Raw genomic sequence first — 21,083 nt, 5'->3', positions numbered from 1 at the left:
GGCAAAATTCTACAGGTTTTCAGACTGAAAGAACAAACTTCTTACTCAAAGAAAAGAAAGTGAAAAATGAATTAGATGGTCATCATCTACTTCTGCAACATTCAGAGTTAGAAATGATGGAGTAACATCTACTGAATCCTGAGAGAAGACCACACCCCCAAGATTTTGATACTGAGAGGAATTAATAAATCACTCACCTGTCAGAGTGCAAGAAAGGTATTTGTGGAGAACAAGGAATGTGAGAGAGAGAGAGAGAAAAAAGGAAGGACTCAATCATGTTGAGTCTGCTGTGTTATGAAGCAGAACAGAGTCTGATAAATGAGGAAGAAGAAAAGAATGATGAATAATAGCCCTTGTGCCAGAAATGGCTAAATAACAATAGATAATGGTAGAATGAGTGGAATTGGATAATATAAATAATAGCAGAGCTTCTGTAAAAAAAGAAAGGAAGTAGTCCAAAGGAAAAACCTGAAAATATTCTGGATCAAAAATTAGCTCTGTAAAATCTAGAAGCTGGAGAGAGCAGAGAGAAGGGGAAAAAATTCTAAAGATCTCTTATAGAAGGTGAGATATAAGTAGGAAGGTAAAAGTCATCTAAAGAGCTCATCTAATTAGAGGAGCTTCTAAAGGAACCAGGTAAGAGCATTGTGGTGAGAGGAGACAGGTGGATCCAGTTATCAGATTGGGATTGAGGAATCTGGAGACTGGGAGAGGAAAAGAAAACTATGATAGAACTTCCCAATTAATAAGAGTACGGTGATAAATAATAAGTTGAAAAAACAAAGATAAAGAAATAAGTAGTAAACATAAAGTAAGATGAAAAGAATAAATTACATGATTACTATGTGCCAGGCCCTGTTACACACAATATATACTTTATCTCAGTTGTGTACTCCAAATATATAATGTAAATAGTCCCATCCCCATTTTGCATGTAAGGAATCAGAGTCTAAGAGCTTCAATAATTTCCAAGATCAAACTAAGAAGTGGTAATGCTGGGGTTCAAGCATAGACTTCCCAGATTCCAAACCCTCATTTCCCAGCTTGCTATGTGCTCTCCACACCTAGCTTTCCTGGGTCTGCTATCCTAGGTGTTAGTCTTTTTTTCACAACACTGTCCACTAATTATTTTTATCCAAATATTTGAAAAGGATCTAACATTTACTGAGCACATGCAGGGTGTCAGAAATGGTGCTAGGTTCTTAGTTTTCATTAACTCCTCTTAACTTTCATGTGAAGATAAACTTAAAAGCTGAGAAAAATAGGTTGGTACTTTAACTAAATAGTATTTCTTAAATATTTTTTCTTATTAAAAATATTATGTGTTCCTTGGGGAAGATTTAAAGAAGGATAAGCAAAAAGAAAATTTAAAAATGAAGATGTGACAATTCCCACATTTGCAAGATAAAAGTATATACTTGAAATATTTCTTAAAATCTTATAAGCAAGTTAATAGAGCTTAGAAAAAATGAATAACACTCTCATTAATATATTTTTAGACTTATTTTTTGTTCATGGACATTTAAGTTAAGCATTTTTAAAGACATAAGCACTGAACTACATCAATTGTCATCTAAATAGATATAATGCATTTTTACACATATGCCTCTCCAAAATCTTCTTTACCAGTTTTACATAAATTTAAAGAAGCAATATAATAATTTAGCAGACAAAAATAGTTTTATTTAAGAAAGTTTGTGTTTATATGATGTTCAGTAAAGTTGCTAAGATGTACCATGATTTTAAAGTAGATTATGTGAGTATAATTTAAATCCAAATGACTGATTAACTGGATAAAGTGCAATAGTGTAGAGCAAGCAGTTACACATGTTCTGATTACAGTAATCAACTTCATACTTTATTTATACATAAAGTCATCCATACTTCCAATAAAACTGATTCTTGGAGTTCACATCATAAATGCACACTCCAAAAACAGAAGGATAATGAGTGCAGGAAAAATGTAGAGGAGGAGCAAGTAATGACAGAGCTCGTGTCCTCAGAGGAGGTCTATGGAAAATTCTCCATAACAGAAAAAAGACCTAGTGGGAGGAGCAGGTTCAGGGGCCAGCGAGGTGGACTGCAGAAGAAAGTCCAGGCACCAGGTGTGAACACCAGCTATCGAAAGTTGAAAACGTGAAAAAAAAAAAAAAACAAATACAAAGAAACACCACAGACATTAAGAATTATAAATAAATGATTCCATTGAATTTGGAAAACAGTACCATCATGTTCCTTTGGAGTAAAATCCAAGATTCTCTATGAAGTGATCAGCTGCTCCATGAGAGAGCCATGAATGGCATTTGTTGAATAACATTTGTTCTAAAAGTGCATGGTTATTATTTCCCAGCACTGAGCTGGATTTCTCATTGACACAAAAGAAACTTAAAACACTGTCCCTGTGTATGAGAAGTTTATAATCTACTGGGAAGATAAGACATATAGATTCCTATGAAACGTTTAAGCCTTACTGAATGTGAAGCAAGAAGTTAAAACGAGACTTTCCCCCTCTTGAGACTGCTTCTGAGAACAGGTGACAGTATCCTTTCAGACAAAAGAGGGGGACTTGCCCATCTAGGCAAGACTTGCTCGAGTTGGGCCGACAACTAAAAGCCGGCTTTGCCCCTCCTCTCCCGGAGCCCAACGCCAACCTTCAGAGTCAAAAGAGGAACATACTAGAGGGGAGAGGCTTTCTGTGGAGAGCTCACAGGTTCAACACTTGTCGGGGAGTGAATGAAATAGGATTGGGTAGAGGGAAGACAGAACATGATCAGGGAAACTGGGGAGAGTCATCAGAGGTCTTAAGAGAAGGAAAAGGGGGTTTCAGTGAACAGACTGAACTGGAAGGAATGGGGAGAGACTTGGAGATCCAACAGGAAGCTCCCGCAATCACCTGCACCAGTAGAGATAACAGTGGTGGGGAGACTAGAAAGAAAGGAACAGACCAAGAAATTTTCCAGAGAAAGAGGACTTCACACCTGATGGAACATAAGTTATGGAAAGTAGGGATAGGTCAAGGATTAGTCAAAGACGCTAAGCCATTCCTGTCTTCTGGCTCCAGATGCATGACTTAACCTCCTTCCTGAAATCCTCCATTTTAACGTGCCCTGAGCAAGTCAGACTGACACACCCACAACACAGTCACTGATAATGCTTTCCTGCAGTCCCCAGCCTTGCCTCTTCCCTGTTCTTCATCTTAGTACATGGCACCCCACCCAGCCGTAGCTCAAGCCAGAAAGCAAGAAACTGTTTTTGTTTCTTCCTACCAGTCACCCCTAACCAAGTCCAAGCATTCAGCAAGTCCTGTTGATTCTACAACTAAATTGTATGTCAATCTTGTCAATCTGTTCTCCTCTTTCCACTCCACCCCCACCACCGTCCCAGATAGTCTATGGTAAAAGCCTCCTGCTTAGTGATCTGCCTGCTCCAATCAGGTCCACTCTTGTTTGGCTCCAGTCTGCTCTCCAATCTATTCTCCATCCAGCAGCAAGGGAAATTATTTTGTTTTATTTGTTTTTTTTTTGCGGGGGGGGGGGAGGGGGCGTGAATTTTTAAAAAATGTAAATTGTGCCTTGGTTTTTTCCTTTTCAAAATGAGGATAATAGTATTGATTACATATGGCAGATGTGAGGATTAAATGAGCTGATATGTACAAAGCCCTTTTAAAATAGTTCCTGGCACATTCATATGCTACACTAAATTAGTTAATATTATATCACCGGCCTGCTTAAAACCTGCCAGTGGCTCCAACCACCACACCATGTTTACAGAGCCTGCATGGTCTGTCCCCAGCTCACTTCCTCATTCTTCTATTAGGCTGCCACACAGCTCTGGCTGCACCAGCCTCCTTTCAGTTCTGGAACATATCAAGCTTTTCCTGACATCAGAGCCTACAATTCATTTCTCCCTCTGCCTCTGTTGTGCAATACTAAGGAATTTGCATTTAAGGTCTAGAATTAAATACCACCTCCCCAGAGAGGCCTTCCCCAAATTACTTTATTTAAATAGGCACTCCCCTGTGTTATTCTTACCAGCAGACTTTATCTACTTCTATCATAGTACTAATCATAATTTATAATTATATATACATGCATAATTCAATATCATATGTACTTAAAAAATAATTTAATTTTATATAACTCACATATAATACATGATATGACATGACACTACATGATATGACATAATATATGACATATACACTCCTATATATGGTTTGATCATTTGTTTCTGTCTACCACACTAAAAAAGCAGACACTATATCTGCTTCAAACTCTAATACCTACGCAGGGCCTAACCCAGAATTTGGCAATTGTAGGCAATCAAAAAACTGTTTGATTAAATAAAATGCAATTTATTCAGAAATATTGTCCTGTTTAAATGCAGCCTGAAAAATTTTTAACTAACATGTTTAAACATTCTTACCAATTCTCATTTTTATTTTGGCCAGCAATATGACATGAGGAAGATAGATATTTTTCAAAGGTTGTACTGGATTTGCATATTTAGTGTTTGATAAAGGAAATTCGATTGTTTCTCCAAAAGTTAGCATCTATAAAAGCAACATTGTAAAGAACAATTAGTTACTGTGGCTTGGAATAAGAAAAAAGACAAAAAAGTAAGTTACCAAACCTTGTAGATGCAAAATCATTCTTACCTGTTCAATAAGAATGTTGTGAGACTGAGTCAACAAATTTAATTTATCTGTTTTTGAAGAGGGAGATTCTTTGAATTTTTCAGCTTTTGTTAAGTCATCCAGCAAGAGCATGCTTCTCACCAGGGTTAAAGAAGATCGAAAAGAAATAAACTGGTTTCCTTTGAGCAAATGCATTATCTCCTATTAACAAAGAAAAGTATTCCTTTTGATAGTTCATTCCCAATTCTCTGAAACAAGAGCTGACCTTGCTGATGATAACATATTCAGTGCCTAATGAAATTTAAAAGTCTCTCCTTTTGTTCTAAGATCCTTCCCTAAATATTAATGTAAGCAAGGTTTCCTTCATACCTGAAGGTTTGTTATGATGTCTGCCTTTAAATGTTTTTCTTGCAGGCCAACAATCACAGCTTGCATCAAGAATTCAGCTTGTAACTCTGTGTCACCTGCATTTTTTGCCTCCACACATGCCTCATTGATGAGGCTCACACAATCCGTCATATCATTTTCTAAAATTTAAAAATGTGGGTATTTAAAATAAATAAATAATTGTGCAAGAATAACCAGAAATAGCAGCTATGTACAGCAGGGGAAACAAAGATTGGGGGATGAAGAAGTTTCTTGTTTGTCTGTTTTTCATTTATTAGTAGTAGTATTGAAATAATGAAATGCACTGCTAATGATTGAAGTAATGCATGCACAACTATGTGATTAAGCCAAACACCACTGATTGTACTCTTTTGATGAATTGTATGATTTATTAATATGTATCCATCAAATCAACTTGGGGAAAAATTGCCCCCCAAAAAGGAAAAAAATAACACATGGAGAAACTAAGAAATTATATAGAGAGAATTATAAAGGTATAAAGACTGAAAACAGACTCTACATGAAACACCGAAAAGCAATGTGTCTTCCTTTCAGGGGAGGTACTTAAGGGTACTCCAGCACTGTAAAACATAACGGTATTACATGAAATAATTTAATTTGGGAGATGGATAGAGATGGATGGATAGAAGAGTATATAAATAGGGAATTACAAATCACTACAAGAGCCAACACTCATATGTGCCAGATTGTGCTTTAAGAATTTTATAAATTTTAATACATTTAATTCTGATAACAACATTATGAGGTAGGTATAATTATCACCTCTGTTTTATAAAGGAGGAAACTGAGGCACAGAGGGAATAAGGCATTTGATCAAGGTTCCACACCAAGTAAGTGGTGCAGGCTGGCATTTGAGCCCAAGTCGGGTGGCTCCAGAGTCTGTGCTCTTAACCCCTATAGTTTGCTGCCTCCTACATGACAAGATGACCAGGGAGTTAGTATTTTGAAATCTTTTTGCCCGCTTTGCATATAAAGTAACTCATATGCCATTTTCTGTGATACAATGGACTGTTGAAAATGACTATTCTTATTTAATAACCTGAATTTATTATTCTGGAAATCAGATCAAGTTAAGAAGTTATAAAATGTTAGTGTTATAATAAAATATATCCCAATAAAACTCCCTTCACCTAAATAAAATTAATTTTTATGAAAGCACTGATTAAGGAAATAGAATATTTATACCTTTCACGATTCCAATGCCACGGATTTGTGTGACAAATGCAGTCACCAATGCTAAGCGGCACCTCAACCACAGATGAATGTTGAAGTATTCTCGGGAATTTAGGGAAATAGGATCTAAAAACTCATAATCATCCTTATTTTCAATGACCTACAATAATATTAAAATGATGGTTATCATCCCATGTTATGTCAAAGTTCTAGTCTAATGCTAAACGTAATATAAGTTAAGAGAAGTTGTTGATATCATTTAACAGTATTAGATTTTTGATTTTAGAACTTATTCTTGTATATTCTATAAGATATAAAAACTATAATAAGTAAATAAATAATATCTCCCACAATCCTTCATTAACATTTTGGTATACTGCTTTGTAGGTTTTCTTTTTCTCTGTGTACCCATTGTTGAAACATAGCTTTTTAGTCTGTATTTTTCACTGTGAATTATATTATCAGCATTTACCTTTATCAAAGTTTTTGTAAGCATCATTTTAAGGGCTGAAAAGAATAATATTGGCTAATATATATTGAGTGCTTATTATGTATCAGGCACTATGCTAAATGCTTTATACATTAACTCATTAATCCTCCTAGTAAGTCAAAGGAGGGCTATTATTATTTCCATTCTACAGATTGGAGAACTGAATCCTAGAAAGGTTACCTATCTTACTTAAACTCCATCAAAGTTTGGCAGAAGTGGGTTTCGATCTGTATCTTTCTGATTTTAGAGCCCACAGTTTTAATCCACTGTGCTACATTGCTGCATGCTGCTCACATTATATAATTATAATTTATAATTATAAATCAGTTAAAGTGTATTATAATTGATTTATATTCTCATTATTATAACTTTATGAAAGAGTGGTGAATGACCAGAGCTACCGAGAGGGAGGGGCAAGGTAGGACTTTTATAAGGGAGATCAACCTTAGAAACTTAGATTGCAAACAACTTTAAAATCATCTACAACAACCTCCATTTGTTCTAGGAATTTCCTGCTACAGCATCCCTGACAGCTCATCAATTCCCAGTCAATGAGCAACACCTGCTATAAAGGAGAGGCTGTTACCCTGGGCCTTGAAGGTGGCTAGAAGGGACACAGGCAGGCTAGAAGGGACATAAACAGGTTGACCGCACAGGGAGAGGATAGATTGCACAGTGAACAGAGGCCCAGAGGCAGGATGATGGTTAGATGGTGAGACCGAGTTCTGGAGGAGTCAAGTATTTTAGATTAGCACTATAGAAAAAAGAGCCATCAATATACCTTAATGTCTTAACCACTACATTTCCTGTTATTATCGAAGAGCCAAAGTCCATGCTAAGTCATGGTTTCTCAACCTCGGCACTACTGACATTTTGGACTGAATGTTTCTTTGTCGTGAGGGATTTCCTGTGCATTGTAGGATGTTTAGTGGCACCCCTGGCATCTACCTATTGGGAACTAGTTGCATCTCCTCTGGTTGTGACAACTAAAATGTCTCCAGGGTTTGCCAGATGTCTCATGGGAGGCAAAATTGCCCCCGGTTGAGAACCATTGCTCTACGTTAATTTTTAGAATTAGATTGCTTTTTAGAATTTTTATTGCTTTTAATATAAAAGAAATCAGTTTCTATTTAGGACAATTAGTTTTGCTAATTTGTAATGATGCTAAATAGTAGTGATTTTATTAATAAAGCTCTAAATAATGAGCAAGGATTCTGTGCCATGAATCTTCATATTTTAGTCCTAAACCACCCTATAGTGTTAATTTACTTGGGCTTATCAAAGTCCAACAAAATTCCAACAGATTTGTGACACCAGTTGTCACAATAGATTTTAAAGCTTAAATATGAAAGAATCTACCACCAGGAATCCAAAGTAGTTAATAGCACAGGTGTCATACTACAGATGCTGACATAATAAATTCAAAAGTGAGATGAAGAACAAATTTTGTAAAATAATCTTATTTGCCAACGAGGTCAGACTGAGATACCCCTGGATGGGGCTTTAGTGATTAGTACATCCAAATCCATCAGCTCATAATTGAAATTATGAAATTTCAAATCTCCTAGTATGCCAACAGTTATTACATAAGTATTAGAATGATAAACATTAAATCCATACATACAGAATTTCCTGGAGAAACTCCTGGAGAAGCAGAGTTCTCTGTATTATCTTGTACTACCTTCTTTTTAAAAAGTTTTGAATCTTGGAGAAGTTTAAGTGTGGAAAACATGATTGCAGCACTAAAATAGAGATGATATTTTAAATGATTAGTATAAATGTAGTATTTGTATACTCTTCCCTAAGTCTCTTCCTCAACCTTACCATATCCCCACCCACCCCCAAAACTGTTAGGTGCCCCTTTTACGTACCCTAATAGCATTCTGGTCTTAACTATATCATAGTATTTATCACATTATTTAAATGCCTGTTAATTGCTCTAAAATTAATTTGTTTTTACTCTCTATTGAACCTAAGCACCAAATACAGTGGCTGGGACATAAGAGAAACTCAACAATTTGTTTTAAATGAAAATGAATGAATAAAAGAACAAATGGAACTATAACAAATATACAATATGGTGTTAATAATAGATAATTTGTGAGAAAATACACCAAACATAAGCTATGGTATAGTTAGCAGTAATAGTATGATGATGTTCTTCCATCATTTGTAACAAATGTGTCGCAACAATGTGAGATGTTGGCTGTGGGTGATGTATGGGAATCCTGTGTGGTATGGATGGTTGTTCTTTAAATTCTGAAATAGGAAAAGAATAAATGAATTTTTGCAGTATGTGAAACAAAATTTATTGACACTCTCACTTATAAAATAAACACATATGTGCTGTATATACCTTGGAAGGTGGTTTTCCAGCTTTTGATGGTTCTAGAATTGTGTTACACATGCTATCCACTCGGAAATTCTTAATCTAAATTACTTAATCAGTGTTTACCAGGGCTTGATGGAAAATGTACTAAACTGTGGAGGCACAAAAGGACAGGAGATAGAAATTCTCTTTAATTCCTTTTGTTCCATACATAAAATTGTCTGCGCTTAAAACCATTATATCCTCCTTCCCTGTAAAATAATAAATTTATAATTGATATTTTACTTTTTGAAAATATTTCTAATATAAAGAATCCCCTTATTTTGATGTTGTTCATTGCAGTGTTATTTATAAAAGGAAAGTTTAGGTGAAAGCCAAATGGACAAGGTACTCTCATCCATGTAATTGCCCTCTTGGTATCTCCACTTGTATCGTTAATAGTCTCTTTAACAGGTTAAAAATAGAACCATTTGTTTAGTGGTTTGAAGCTGTATGTACCCTAGAAAAACATGTTCTTAAAGCTAATCCATTCCTGTGAATGTAAACCCATTGAAAATAGGACCTTTTGATGAGGCTACTTCAGTTAAGATGTGACCCACCTCATTCAGGATGGGTCTTAATCCTCTTAACTAGAGTATTTATAAATGGAATGACTACAGAGAGAGAGAGAGAGAAAGCCACGGAAGCAAGAAGCTGAAATCAATGACTCCTAGAAGAGAAAGGAGAGAGCAGCAGATGCCACCATATGCCTTGCCAGGTAGCAGAGAAGCCAAGGATCACTGGCAGCCAGTCTTCAGAAGAAATCATGGCTCTGCTGATGCCTCGATTTGGATATTTTCCCAGACTCTAACCATAAGTGAATAAATTCCCATCGTTTGAGCCAAACCATTTCATGGTAATTTGATTTGAGCAGCCTAGAAAACTAAAACACTTGCCTCCCCCTCCTCCACCCAAATCTGTTTCTCATCCATATTCTCCACCTCGGACCCTGAACCCAGGAATCACCATTGCTTTTTCTCTTTGGTGCACACACCATGTTCAATCTACTAACAAGTTCTATCAGCTTCACCTTCAAAAATATGGATAGTACCCCACCATTCCTTACCTCCTCCACTGCTACCACCTTAGTCAAAGCCTGCGTCATCTCTGGGCTGGACCACAGCTGTAGCTTCCTAAACAGAATCCCCTGTTATCATATCACCCCTGCCCCCTGCAGGCCTGTTCTCTACACAGCAGCCAGAGTGGCCTCTTCTAGAGATCATGTCACTTCCCTCCATAAATGGTCCCAAGACTTCCCATGTCACTGGACAATTTGCCTCCTTCAGAGGTTTGCAGCCTAGCATATGATCAGTTTCATCAGCATACAATGGATGCTTGAAAGAAGGCATAGTCTATGTTTATGGCCTCCAGGCTAGATGTATGTGTTCAACTTTTAAATTATTATACATTTTAAAAGGCTCTTATTTTTGTCCATGTGTTCCATTAAAAACTCAAAACAGTGTGCTAACATTGGACACGGCAATTTTCTTTTTTCTCTCTGCAATCCTTTTTGTTTTTTTAAATGATGGTGATGGTACTTTATCACCTGTCAGGTGCTATGCTGAGTGCTTTGTGTGCATTAATTCACTTAATCCCCACAATAAACATACAAGGGGATATTATCCTTACTTTAAAATGGAGACAGAGAAATGCTAAATAACTTGGGTCACACAGCTTGAAAGAGGCCAAGGTCAGAATCTTAGCAATGGCCCCTCAGCCTGAACTCTCAGTAATGATGCCATGACAGGCCTCTGTCTTTTCACGTTTCTATCAACTTTGGTTTTGTTTACATTAGTATGGTGTTTTTTATTATTATACAGTCATTGTCAACTGCAACTTTTCTAAAAGGTCCTCTTTGTCCAGTCAAATGTCTGTTGCCTTACATTTTACTTAGTCTTATATTAATACTGCATCTCTGCTTTATGCGTTTATCTTTTATTGGTATATTTGATCATCCTTTTACTTTTAAAAATGTCTGGACCAACTTTGATCTAGATAATTTTTGCAAGTAGCCTATGATAAAATTTTATTTTATTTTTTATACAAATCTGGGTGTCTTTTTAAAAGAGGAATAATGGTAAGCATCTATTACTTTGTGCAGCCTTCCTCTTCTGTTCTCCTAAGAGAAGGATCAAACATTCTCATCCTTCTGGGACATTCTGCTTCCTCTGCTTCCACCCCATCGTTCTTTGTGACAGTGTCCATGTTCTGTCATGACCTTCCTCCCTAGCCATGGTGCTTGGGTCTAGAAATGGGCACGTGAGCCAAGCTGGGCCAATCAGAGCACTTCCCTGGTAAGTGAACTTGGGACAAGAGTCAGTCCTGATCTCTGTGGTGCAGTAGTGGCATAGGATCCTGAATGCTAGTGGCAGACATGCCCAGCCCTGTAGAAGCAGCCAATCCAATCAAATAAAGCCAACACACAGGCCAAAAGAAATGGGATGATGTCTTGGTTTTCTATTGCTTCTACAACAAAATACCACAAACCTAGGGGCTTAAACTATATAAATTTTTTTTCTTACAGTTCTGGAAATAAAAGTCCACAGTGGATTTCACTGGACTGAAATCAAGGTGTCAATTGGGCTGTGTTCCTTCTGTGGCCCTAGGGGGGGGGGGGGGATTCTGTTTCCTTACCTTTCCCAGCTTCTAAAAGCTTCCTTGGCTCATGGCCCCTTCCACAATGCCACATCCCTCTGTCCCTTTCTTCCATGAGCACATTTCCCTCTCAGCTCTGTCCTACCTCCCTTTTCCACTTTTAAGGACCCTTGTGATGACAGTGGGTCCACCTGGATAATTCAGGACAATCTTAAAGTGAGCAGCTACAACTTTAATTCCAGCTATCTCCTTCCTTCCTTCCTTCCTTCCTTTCTTCCTTCCTTCCTTCCTTCCCTCCCTCCCTCCCTTCCTTCCTTCTTCTTTCAATTGTCTCCTTTTTTCCTTTATTTTTAAAGAAACTTTAGATTATATAAATATTACATTGAAAATGTAGGGGATTTCCATTTACCCCACACCCTCCTTCCTCTTACAATTTCCCCCACTAACAACATCTTTCATTAGTGTGGTACATTTGTTACAGATGATGAACACATTTTGAAGCATTGCTACTACCCATGGTCTACAGTTGATAATATGGTTTACACTTCGCACCACACAATTTTGTAGGTTTTGACAAAATGTATAATGGCCTGTATCCGTCATTGCAATATCACGCAGCAGAACAATTCCTTCTTTCCTTTTTGCCATATAACCTAACAGGTTCTGAGGATTAAGACATGGCCTCTTTGGGGGACCATATCCTGCTACCACAGATGAAATAAGGGAATCTTGGGAGTATTCTAGCCTCTGGTCTCAGTAAACACTCAGCCTGCCTCCCTCCCCTTTAGCTCTGCCTTCCCCTGCTTAAGTCCTATGAATCAGAAAATTTCTCCTTTTGCCTGAGTAGTTCAAGTAGGGATTGGAACCAAAATATCCTAACAAATACAAGGAATTTCAAAAATTTTACATGTATTGCCATGATTAATATGTCTTGTTTTCTTCTATTATTTTATGCTTTCTGTATTTATTCTTCCCTATTTGCTTCATTTAGTGTCTTTTGATATAAAGACTATTTTCCATGGTGATTCGAAAACTATATTTTGTGGTTTAAATTCCAACAGCAGTTATTTTTAATCTTTTAAAAAAGACTCTTCTCTATTAATCCATTTATAAAACTTAACCTCTCTAAATTACCAAAGTACAAAATGAAATAATATATTTTGACTCTCCAAATGTAAGATGAAGAATTTAGTAGTCTTTAATTGCCATCTCTCTCCTACATATACTTGGTTAATATAATCTGATATATTATTCCTACGTCATTATTAAATTATTATATTTACGCTTTTTCATGAGTTGGTTTTGATGTTGCATTTCGTTGTGAAAGCTTATCATTATTTAGATTGAGCAAAAGCTGGCTTCAATGCTCACCATCATTTTTTGTATGGAATAACTTCCTCATTCCTGATTTTTTTTTTATAAAAAGTTTTATTCACACACCATACAGTCCATTCAAAGTGTACAATCAATGGCTTTCAGTATAATCTGAGTTATACATTCATCAACATGTCAATTTGAGAACATTCTCATTGCTTCAAAAAGAAAAATTTCATACACCTTACACTTCACTATTGTTACTTAACATTGGTATGGGACCTTTGTTACAACTGATGAAAGAATATTACAATCTTACTGTTAACTATAGTCTCTAGTTCGCATTAGTTGTTTTTTCCCCATATTCCACCCAATTATTAACCCTGTGTAATAGTGACTTACATTTGTTTTAGTTCATGAAAGAACATTCTTACCTTTGTACTACTAATCACAGTCATCCTCCACAATAGACTCTACCATGTTATACAGTCCCGTGTTTTATCCTTTAGCTTTTCTTCTAGTGACATACATGACCATAAACTCCCCATTTCAACCACAATCACACCCATAATTCAGTGCTGTTAATTACACTTACAGTAATGTGCTCCCATAACCTCTATCCATATCCAAAAAGAATTAGTATATACTTAGTAATGAGATTACCAAGATCATAAGGCATTTCTATACTTAGCATCCTGAGGAACTGCTGAACTGTCTTTCACAGTCACTGCACCATTCTACATTCCCATCCACAATGAATATGTGTTCCTACTTCTCATCCTCTCCAACACTTGTAGTTTTCCTTTTTTGTTTGTTTGTTTTTTTAATAGTGGCCATTCTAGAAGGTGTGAAATCGTATGTCATTGTTCGTTTGATTTGCATTTCCTAATAGCTACTGACGTTGAGTAATTTTTCATGTGCTTTTTAGTCATTGGTATTTCCTCTTTGGAAAAGTGTCTATTCAAATCTTTGGTCCATTTTTTAATTAGGTTGTTTGTCTTTTTATTGTTAAATTGTAAATTTCTTTATATATTCTTGAAATTAAACCCTTATCATGATTACAATTTCTTCCCTTACTAATCATGATAGTTCCCCAGGAGAACACCAGTAAGTTCACTAATAGTGATGTGGAGAGGGTGGCCACAGTGGCTGCTGATGGTAGGGAGACGGAAGAAGAGATATGGTGTGGGGGCATTTTCAGGATTTGAAGTTGCCCTGGGTGGTGCTGCAGGGATGGATGCTGGACATTGTGTGTCCTGCCATGGCCCACTGGGTGGACTGGGGGAGAGTGTGGACCACAATGTGGACCACTGTCCATGTGGTGCTTCGGTGCTCCAGAATGTATTCGCCAGGTACAATGGATGTGCCGTGATAATGGAAGAGGTTGTTGATGTGGGAGGGTTGGGGTGGGTGGAGTATTTGGGGACCTCATATTTTTTGAATGTAACATTTAAAAGAAAATGAAGAAAAATAAAAATTGTTTAAAAATTTTTAAAAAGATCTATATTGTAAAATTGTAAAATAAATAAAATGATTGAAAAAAAAACCCTTATCAGATTTGTGGATTCCAAGTATTTTCTCCTATTGAATAGTCTGCCTTTTCACTTTCTTGACAAATTCCTTTGAAGCGCAAAAGTATTTAATTTTTTGATGTGGGTGTTTAGGGCTATAAACTTCCTTTCAGCACTGCTTTCAATGCATCCCCTAGGTTTTGATATGTTGTGTCTCATTTTTATTTGTTTAGAGATATTTACTGATTTCTATTGCAGTTTCTTCTTTGACCCACTGATTGTTTAAGTGTATATTGTTTAACCTCCACAAATTTGTGAATTTTCCAGTTCTCTGCATGTTATTGATTTTATTCCATTATGATCAGAGAAAGTGCTTTGTATAATTTCAAGCTTTTAAAATGTATTGAAACCTGTTGTGTAATCCGATATGTGGTTTATCATAGAGAAATTCCTGAGTTTGTAATTGTGACATTTATTTCTTTGGTTGACTGAAGTGCCTCTTCAAGTCCCCACACAGCGTTGGGGCAGCGATCCAGGTTTTTGGATGGTGAACACCTTCTAGGTTATCAGTGGCAGTGGTCCAGGCCTTATAACTTCTTCCACCTTCTTACTTTCTGGGCAGTATTATTGCTCCTCTCTGGTGGTTGGTAAGATAGAATATCCCTTGTGGCCACCTTCATCTATATGCCCAAAAGTTTCCCATCTCTTGCAAAAGATTATCATTAGTTTTTATTATTATTAAAGCTTTTGTGTTTTTTTAGATATTCGTGGATCTTCATGTCTTTCAATGGCATGTTGGGAGAGAAAAATATCAAGAAACATTAACTTAATACCATTTTCAAGCGGTGATCTGTACCTTACCCATTGTTTTAATTTATATTCTTTGTGAGGGTATGAATATTTTTTCATATGTTTATTTATTTTTCATTTGCTTATTTATTTATTCCTCCTTGGGGTGAAGTGTTTATGGTATTTGACTATCAATAGTGTCTTTTATATCAAAATTTTCAGCAATTTTATATAAAATATGAACTTATTATTATATCAACTATAAGTACAGTCTTTTTTCTTCCATATTAGAGTTTTAAGTGGGTGGGATTTTGTTTTTTTGTTTTTTCAAATTTTTGTTGTCTGTTTGTTTTGCTTAGACCTACAAAAATTCAAACCTTTCACCAATCAAATCAGTTGTGAATTTTCTTTGTTATGTTCTAATTTTAGAACTCTATTCCCTTCTAGAAATTTGATTCTTTTTAATTGTATTTTCTTTTTTCTAACTTTTTATTTCATCTGGGATAGCCTGTTTTTTTTAAGAATTTGTACATTAGAGGTAGAAAGTTCAAATCCTACCTCTGCTATATATTAGCTATATGATCTTAGGAAACCCACTGATCAAATTACCTCATTTATAAATCAAGGATGATGATAATAATAATACAAGCCTCATGAAATGGGATTGTTGTAAGAATGAAATGATATATTTATTCTTTCACTTGTTAAAAAATATGAATTGAGACCTACTATGGGCCAGAAAAAAATATAAGGACTATGAATATAGCAGTGAACAAGACAGAGGAAAATCCCTGCCCTCACAATGTTGACTTTCTAATGAGTGTGTGTGTGCCTAACAAACAAATGACACTCAATATATGCCAGCTATTATCATTATTAGTATATTGAGTTGGTGGAGCAAAGGGAACTAAATTGATTGTTTTCTAACTTGTTAACCAGTATCCCAACCTTTCAGAAATTCCAAGGTTTTATTGGTTTAGATATTTGTAGAATATTTCCTTAAGGTATGGTTGGAGATTAACATTAGTAGTTTTTATTTTAATTACAACTAAACACATAAGCAAGAAAACAACAACTAAAAATCCCTACAATGCTGATAAAGCATGCATACAGGTACATTTCCTCTCCATGCAGCTTCTTCCTCCAGAACCCTTTCTCCCCTGCCCTCCCCCCAAGGTTACACACAAGTTTCAAAAATACCTTGTTCACTGAGTAGCTTCAGAGGCTGTCACTGTATGGCTACTAGAGGACCCTAGAAAAAGACAATGGTAGCCATCCCATTCTGTTAATTCTGAAACCCAAATTCTGATTCCAAGAGAAATGAGGCTTGGAATCTTTCTAATCTGAAAACTTAATGAGGAGAACATAAGAAATACAGGTATGTCTTAATCTACCTGGTACTGCTTAGTAGCACAATGGAAAATTTCTCTACTACACTGGAGAGAGAGAGAGAGAAAGAAAGAGACAAAGAGGGGGCGGTGGGGTTGAATGGGACCTCATATTTTTCATAATGTAATTAAAAAATAAATAAATAAATAATTTTAAAAAATAATTAAAAAAAAAAAAAAGAAAGAGACAAAGAGAGAGAGGTAGAATAAGAAGTGTGTAGAAGGATTACCACTATAAACAGCCTAAAATCCCACAGGAAGGAAGTTTCATCCTGACATTAAAGTAAAAGGCTCAAATGTTTTTCATTTAGACAACAAATTAAATATAAAGAAGAATAGGAAGAAACACTTATTTAAAAAGAAAAAGAGGATTCTGCAAGAGAGAGGCAGCCTTACAAGAGGTAGAAATATAATTTGAATAACTCTGATCCCATTTATTTCTTATTAACATTCATGACAAAAAATGGTCAGTTTTTCTCTTAAAATCCATGCAGCTCACTCTACCTGTCACCCTAGGGAAGGTGCCTTTCAATTTCTTGACACATAATTTTATTAGAAGTATCATGAAATGTCAAGCTAACCATCATTTGGAAAAGGACTGTCCAACACTCTCAGCAGTACCCAAACAGAACCCCATGGGGGGTAAAGTTCACATAAGAAAAACTCATTCATCTTGACAGTAGGCTTCCCCCAATGACAACTCTGCTCCAAAATAGCAATAGCATCAAAGTTTTTGTAGTTTTTATCCCAAAAGTCAGGCTCATATATTTAAAATAGGAGTAATTCTGATATATTTTCATATTATTTACATATGTCTGGCTGGTCTTCAAATTAAAGTTCTATTATAACAGTTCTTTTGTGGCCATTTTGTAATTTTCAGTATCTCATTTCTGTCTTTTCTTCCTAAAAAAAAAAGTCATCCTTATCCTCCATACCAAAAAGGTTTAAGACAAATATAGAACTGAGGAAAGAATGAAGGTAAATGATAAGAAATATTCTCCTGGGCTATCACTGATCTCTGGGACACAGTTTGATAAAAGAGTTCTATAAGAAATAATATAGTAAAAGTTCCTTTTTTCTTCAAACTTCAATGGGGAAAATTGCATATTATTATGATATGCTTATTTTAACATCAGTGAACTACCATAGCACCCTTAAAGATAACTATATACGTGCTAATACTCTAAACCAGCGATCTCAAGCTTTATGATCTCAGGACCCCTAAAAATTATTGAAAACCACCATAGAGCTCCATCAATTCTCACCATATTAGGAATTAAGCTGGGAATATTTTTACCTCATTAATTTTCATTAATTCATTTAAAAATGAAAATAATCCTATTTCATGTTAACAAAATACATTTTATGAAAAATAACTATATTTTCCAAAACAAAACAAAAGTTAGTATGGAGAGTGTCAGTATTTTGTAAGCTTGAAGGCATACTACATAAGAAAAGGAATTCATATCTATTTCCTCAATCAGTTGTGACATATTTTTTTTGTTGAAGTATATGAAAAAATTAGACCCTAAACAGATAGTCATTGGAACAAGGAGGGTTATTTTAAATATTCTCTTCAAATAATTGTGACCACTCTTCTTTAATGCTACACCAAAATGTGGTAAGTGGTAGTTTCTCAAATTTGGTCCCAACATGCAATTTAATACAACTGATGAACTTTTCCTACTCTGTTGCATTAAAACCTATTAGTCTATTTTGCTCCTCAAATAAATCAGTTAAACAGGATTCTGTAACATCATGCATTGGTCATTTGGAAAATATTGGTTCCCTGAGTTATGTAAACCCTCCAAATGTTGACACATTTTATTATGCAATATCAAAAATATCACATTTGTTAATATTACTACCAATTTCAAAAGACAAGTCAAATATTGGAAGACTGTCAAGTTTGTGGTGGTAATTATAAGTTTTCCAAAGTCCTAATTTTCCCATGAAATCTCATCTTTCATCATTGGGGGCAACAAATAATATCAAATTTTTCCTAAGTGACATGCTCTTTTACTCATTTTCAATAAAATATCTGTCAAATACCCAAGTCTGAATAATCACAGTTTGCCTGTCAGTTGTTCTTTTCAACTAAAAATGATGTTCCTTGAAAAAAGTGGTTCATTCTGCTCTCAGTTCAGTTTTCTTCAAGGCAACCATCAGACTTTGATATGCAGCAGAAGCGCTTTAGGCATATTTGCCAACGAATGTTCCCACCAAATATTAAAAATACATATTCAAGGATAGGGATTTACAAATTTAATAAATTCTACTAGTTCATCAAGGACATTCTTAAATGAAACTTGCTTTTTTTTCCTTCAAAAAACTACTAATATGTGGCAGTGAAGAATACAATGATCACTGCTTTGATTCACGGTGAGGTACCAGAAGTTTTACCATCATTGATTTTGCAGCTTTGGTGCTAATATCATCACAGTTAAGGCCAATGCCATTTGGCATTTCTGGCAATTCTGGTTTACCTCTGTTCCAGCTCTACAGTGTCACAGCTAGTCTTGTGGGCAATTTCTCAGAGTTTCCACACTTCACAGACAGTGCCAATTCAGACATCACAATTGCTAACGGCACTGGCCTAGCAGACTGATTTCTCTTGGGTGACTCTTTGTCAATCTATACCCTGGGAAGACTGCCAGTTTCCTTGCTGGCTTTTCAAAAGCCATTCTGGAATCCCAAGATAGAGAAGAATTTTATCTTGCATGAGAGAAATAAACAAAACTGGACTAAGATCCTACTCTACTGTGTAACAATTAAATCAGAACATCAAATGTTCCCTCTCTATTGGGTCATTTTCATTCTCATACAATATACTATAATACCTCTTTCATTGCAAGAAAACTTGTCTTCACCCTACTTTTACCACCTGTTGTCATCCCATTACTCTACTCCCTTTTACAGTAAAACTCAAAATAATTATTTTTACTTGTTGGCTACAATCTCTCTCCTCCTATTCTCTCATAAATCCCTCTCAACATAATCTTCTGCAACTACTCCTGTCCATGTTGCTAAACCCAATAGCTAATTCTCTGTCTTTGTCTTACTTGATCTATTACCAGCTTTGACAAAGTTTTTCATTCCTTCTTCCTTTATACACCTTCTTCACTTAGCTTCCAGGACTCCCTAATCTCTCAGTTTTCTTCTTAAGACGTTACTTGCCACTTTTTCTCAGTCTCCTTTGCTCCTAAAGTTGGAATTCCAAACCCAGGGCTCAGAGCTTGCTCTTTTTCTGCCATTTACCCTCACTCCCTAAGTGAGCTTGTAGTTTTTCTCTCTGCCACCTGCCCTTACTCCCTTAACGAGCTCATCTAGAACTAAGGCTTTAAAGTTTGTCTGTATGCCAGTGATTTCCAGCACAATTGACATCCTCAATTGTATATCTAAAGGACATCTCAAATTCAACATTTCCCATCTGATCTCCTGATCTTTTCTTCAAAATAATCTTCCTATTTTGGTTAACAACCCTTTTAGACTCTTCTTTTTCTCACAACTCTGCATCCAATCCATCAGTAAATCCTAATAGCTCTACCTCCAAAATATATACATTTTCACTCAAAGTAAAAGACAAAGTTTTTACCTGGTCAAAGATCTTATGTGATCTGCCTACTCCATCAATTACCTCTTTGGAACAACTCTCTTAAACAACTCTGTCCCTCACTCACTCTACTGTAGCCACAACAGACTTTGTGCTGACCTTTGAACACATGTCAGGTTTGGAGTTTTATGGTGGTTGGGGGCTGGGGGCTGGGATGAGGGTTCCTGCGCATGGCCACGGTGCCCATGGTTTGAACTTTCCACTGGCACCAAAGGAGGGAGCACCAAGTTTTCTTATCCGTGTATCCAGATTATGTCAGAAGGAAAAAGGGGAATGGTAGCACTTGAAAATTGTCAGTCATCAAACATCAAAATGGAGTCACACTCTTTATCAGAGCCATGTAATTTTAAATTTTAAGTCCTCTTTCTCCCCAACCCCACACTCCTGATATGCTCCATAACATTTATCATTTTGGTCACATTTAATAATTTACTGGTAATAGTTTGTTATTGGTCTGTTTATTGTCTATTGGTATATTAACTCCGTGAGGGCAGGATTTTTTAATGTATTAGCATGTATTTTATCTATATCATATATATCAGTATTGGAATATTGACATATCCAAAGAGCTTAGAACAAGGCCTATCATATAGCAGCTGCGCAGAAATTATTTTTTTAAGGAATTAATGAATGGTAAGATAAGAATGTTTTATTTAAACGATCATTACTGAAGATCTACAGGACTTGTGATAGAAATATATATCAGAAATGATATTCTTGAAAATACGTTTCTATAATATTACATATGAAAAACCACTGTAATAGTATTATAATTTCTTTCTCTAATTAATGGAATCA

The 21,083-nt window shown here is 35.8% G+C and overlaps 1 protein-coding gene across 2 annotated transcripts in view; it reads right to left on the bottom strand.

Annotated features, from left to right (window-relative positions):
* CFAP54 (cilia and flagella associated protein 54) overlaps positions 1–21,083 on the bottom strand; it is a 325,301-nt gene that overhangs the window by 92,217 nt on the left and 212,001 nt on the right. For both annotated transcript variants that reach the window (XM_058308572.1, XM_058308573.2), the window contains exons 52-56: positions 8,332–8,449; positions 6,230–6,377; positions 5,006–5,163; positions 4,658–4,837; positions 4,426–4,552 (exon numbers count right to left, since the gene is read on the bottom strand). In XM_058308572.1, coding sequence (XP_058164555.1) covers positions 4,426–4,552; positions 4,658–4,837; positions 5,006–5,163; positions 6,230–6,377; positions 8,332–8,449 — 731 coding nt within the window. The remainder of the gene's footprint in view (positions 1–4,425; positions 4,553–4,657; positions 4,838–5,005; positions 5,164–6,229; positions 6,378–8,331; positions 8,450–21,083) is intronic.

This window comes from Dasypus novemcinctus, chromosome 12 (assembly GCF_030445035.2).
Source record: "Dasypus novemcinctus isolate mDasNov1 chromosome 12, mDasNov1.1.hap2, whole genome shotgun sequence".
In the NCBI taxonomy this organism is placed as follows: Eukaryota; Metazoa; Chordata; class Mammalia; order Cingulata; family Dasypodidae; genus Dasypus; species Dasypus novemcinctus.
The sequence above is the reverse complement of the archived record's forward strand: the minus strand, read 5'-3'. Positions and strand labels throughout refer to the sequence as shown.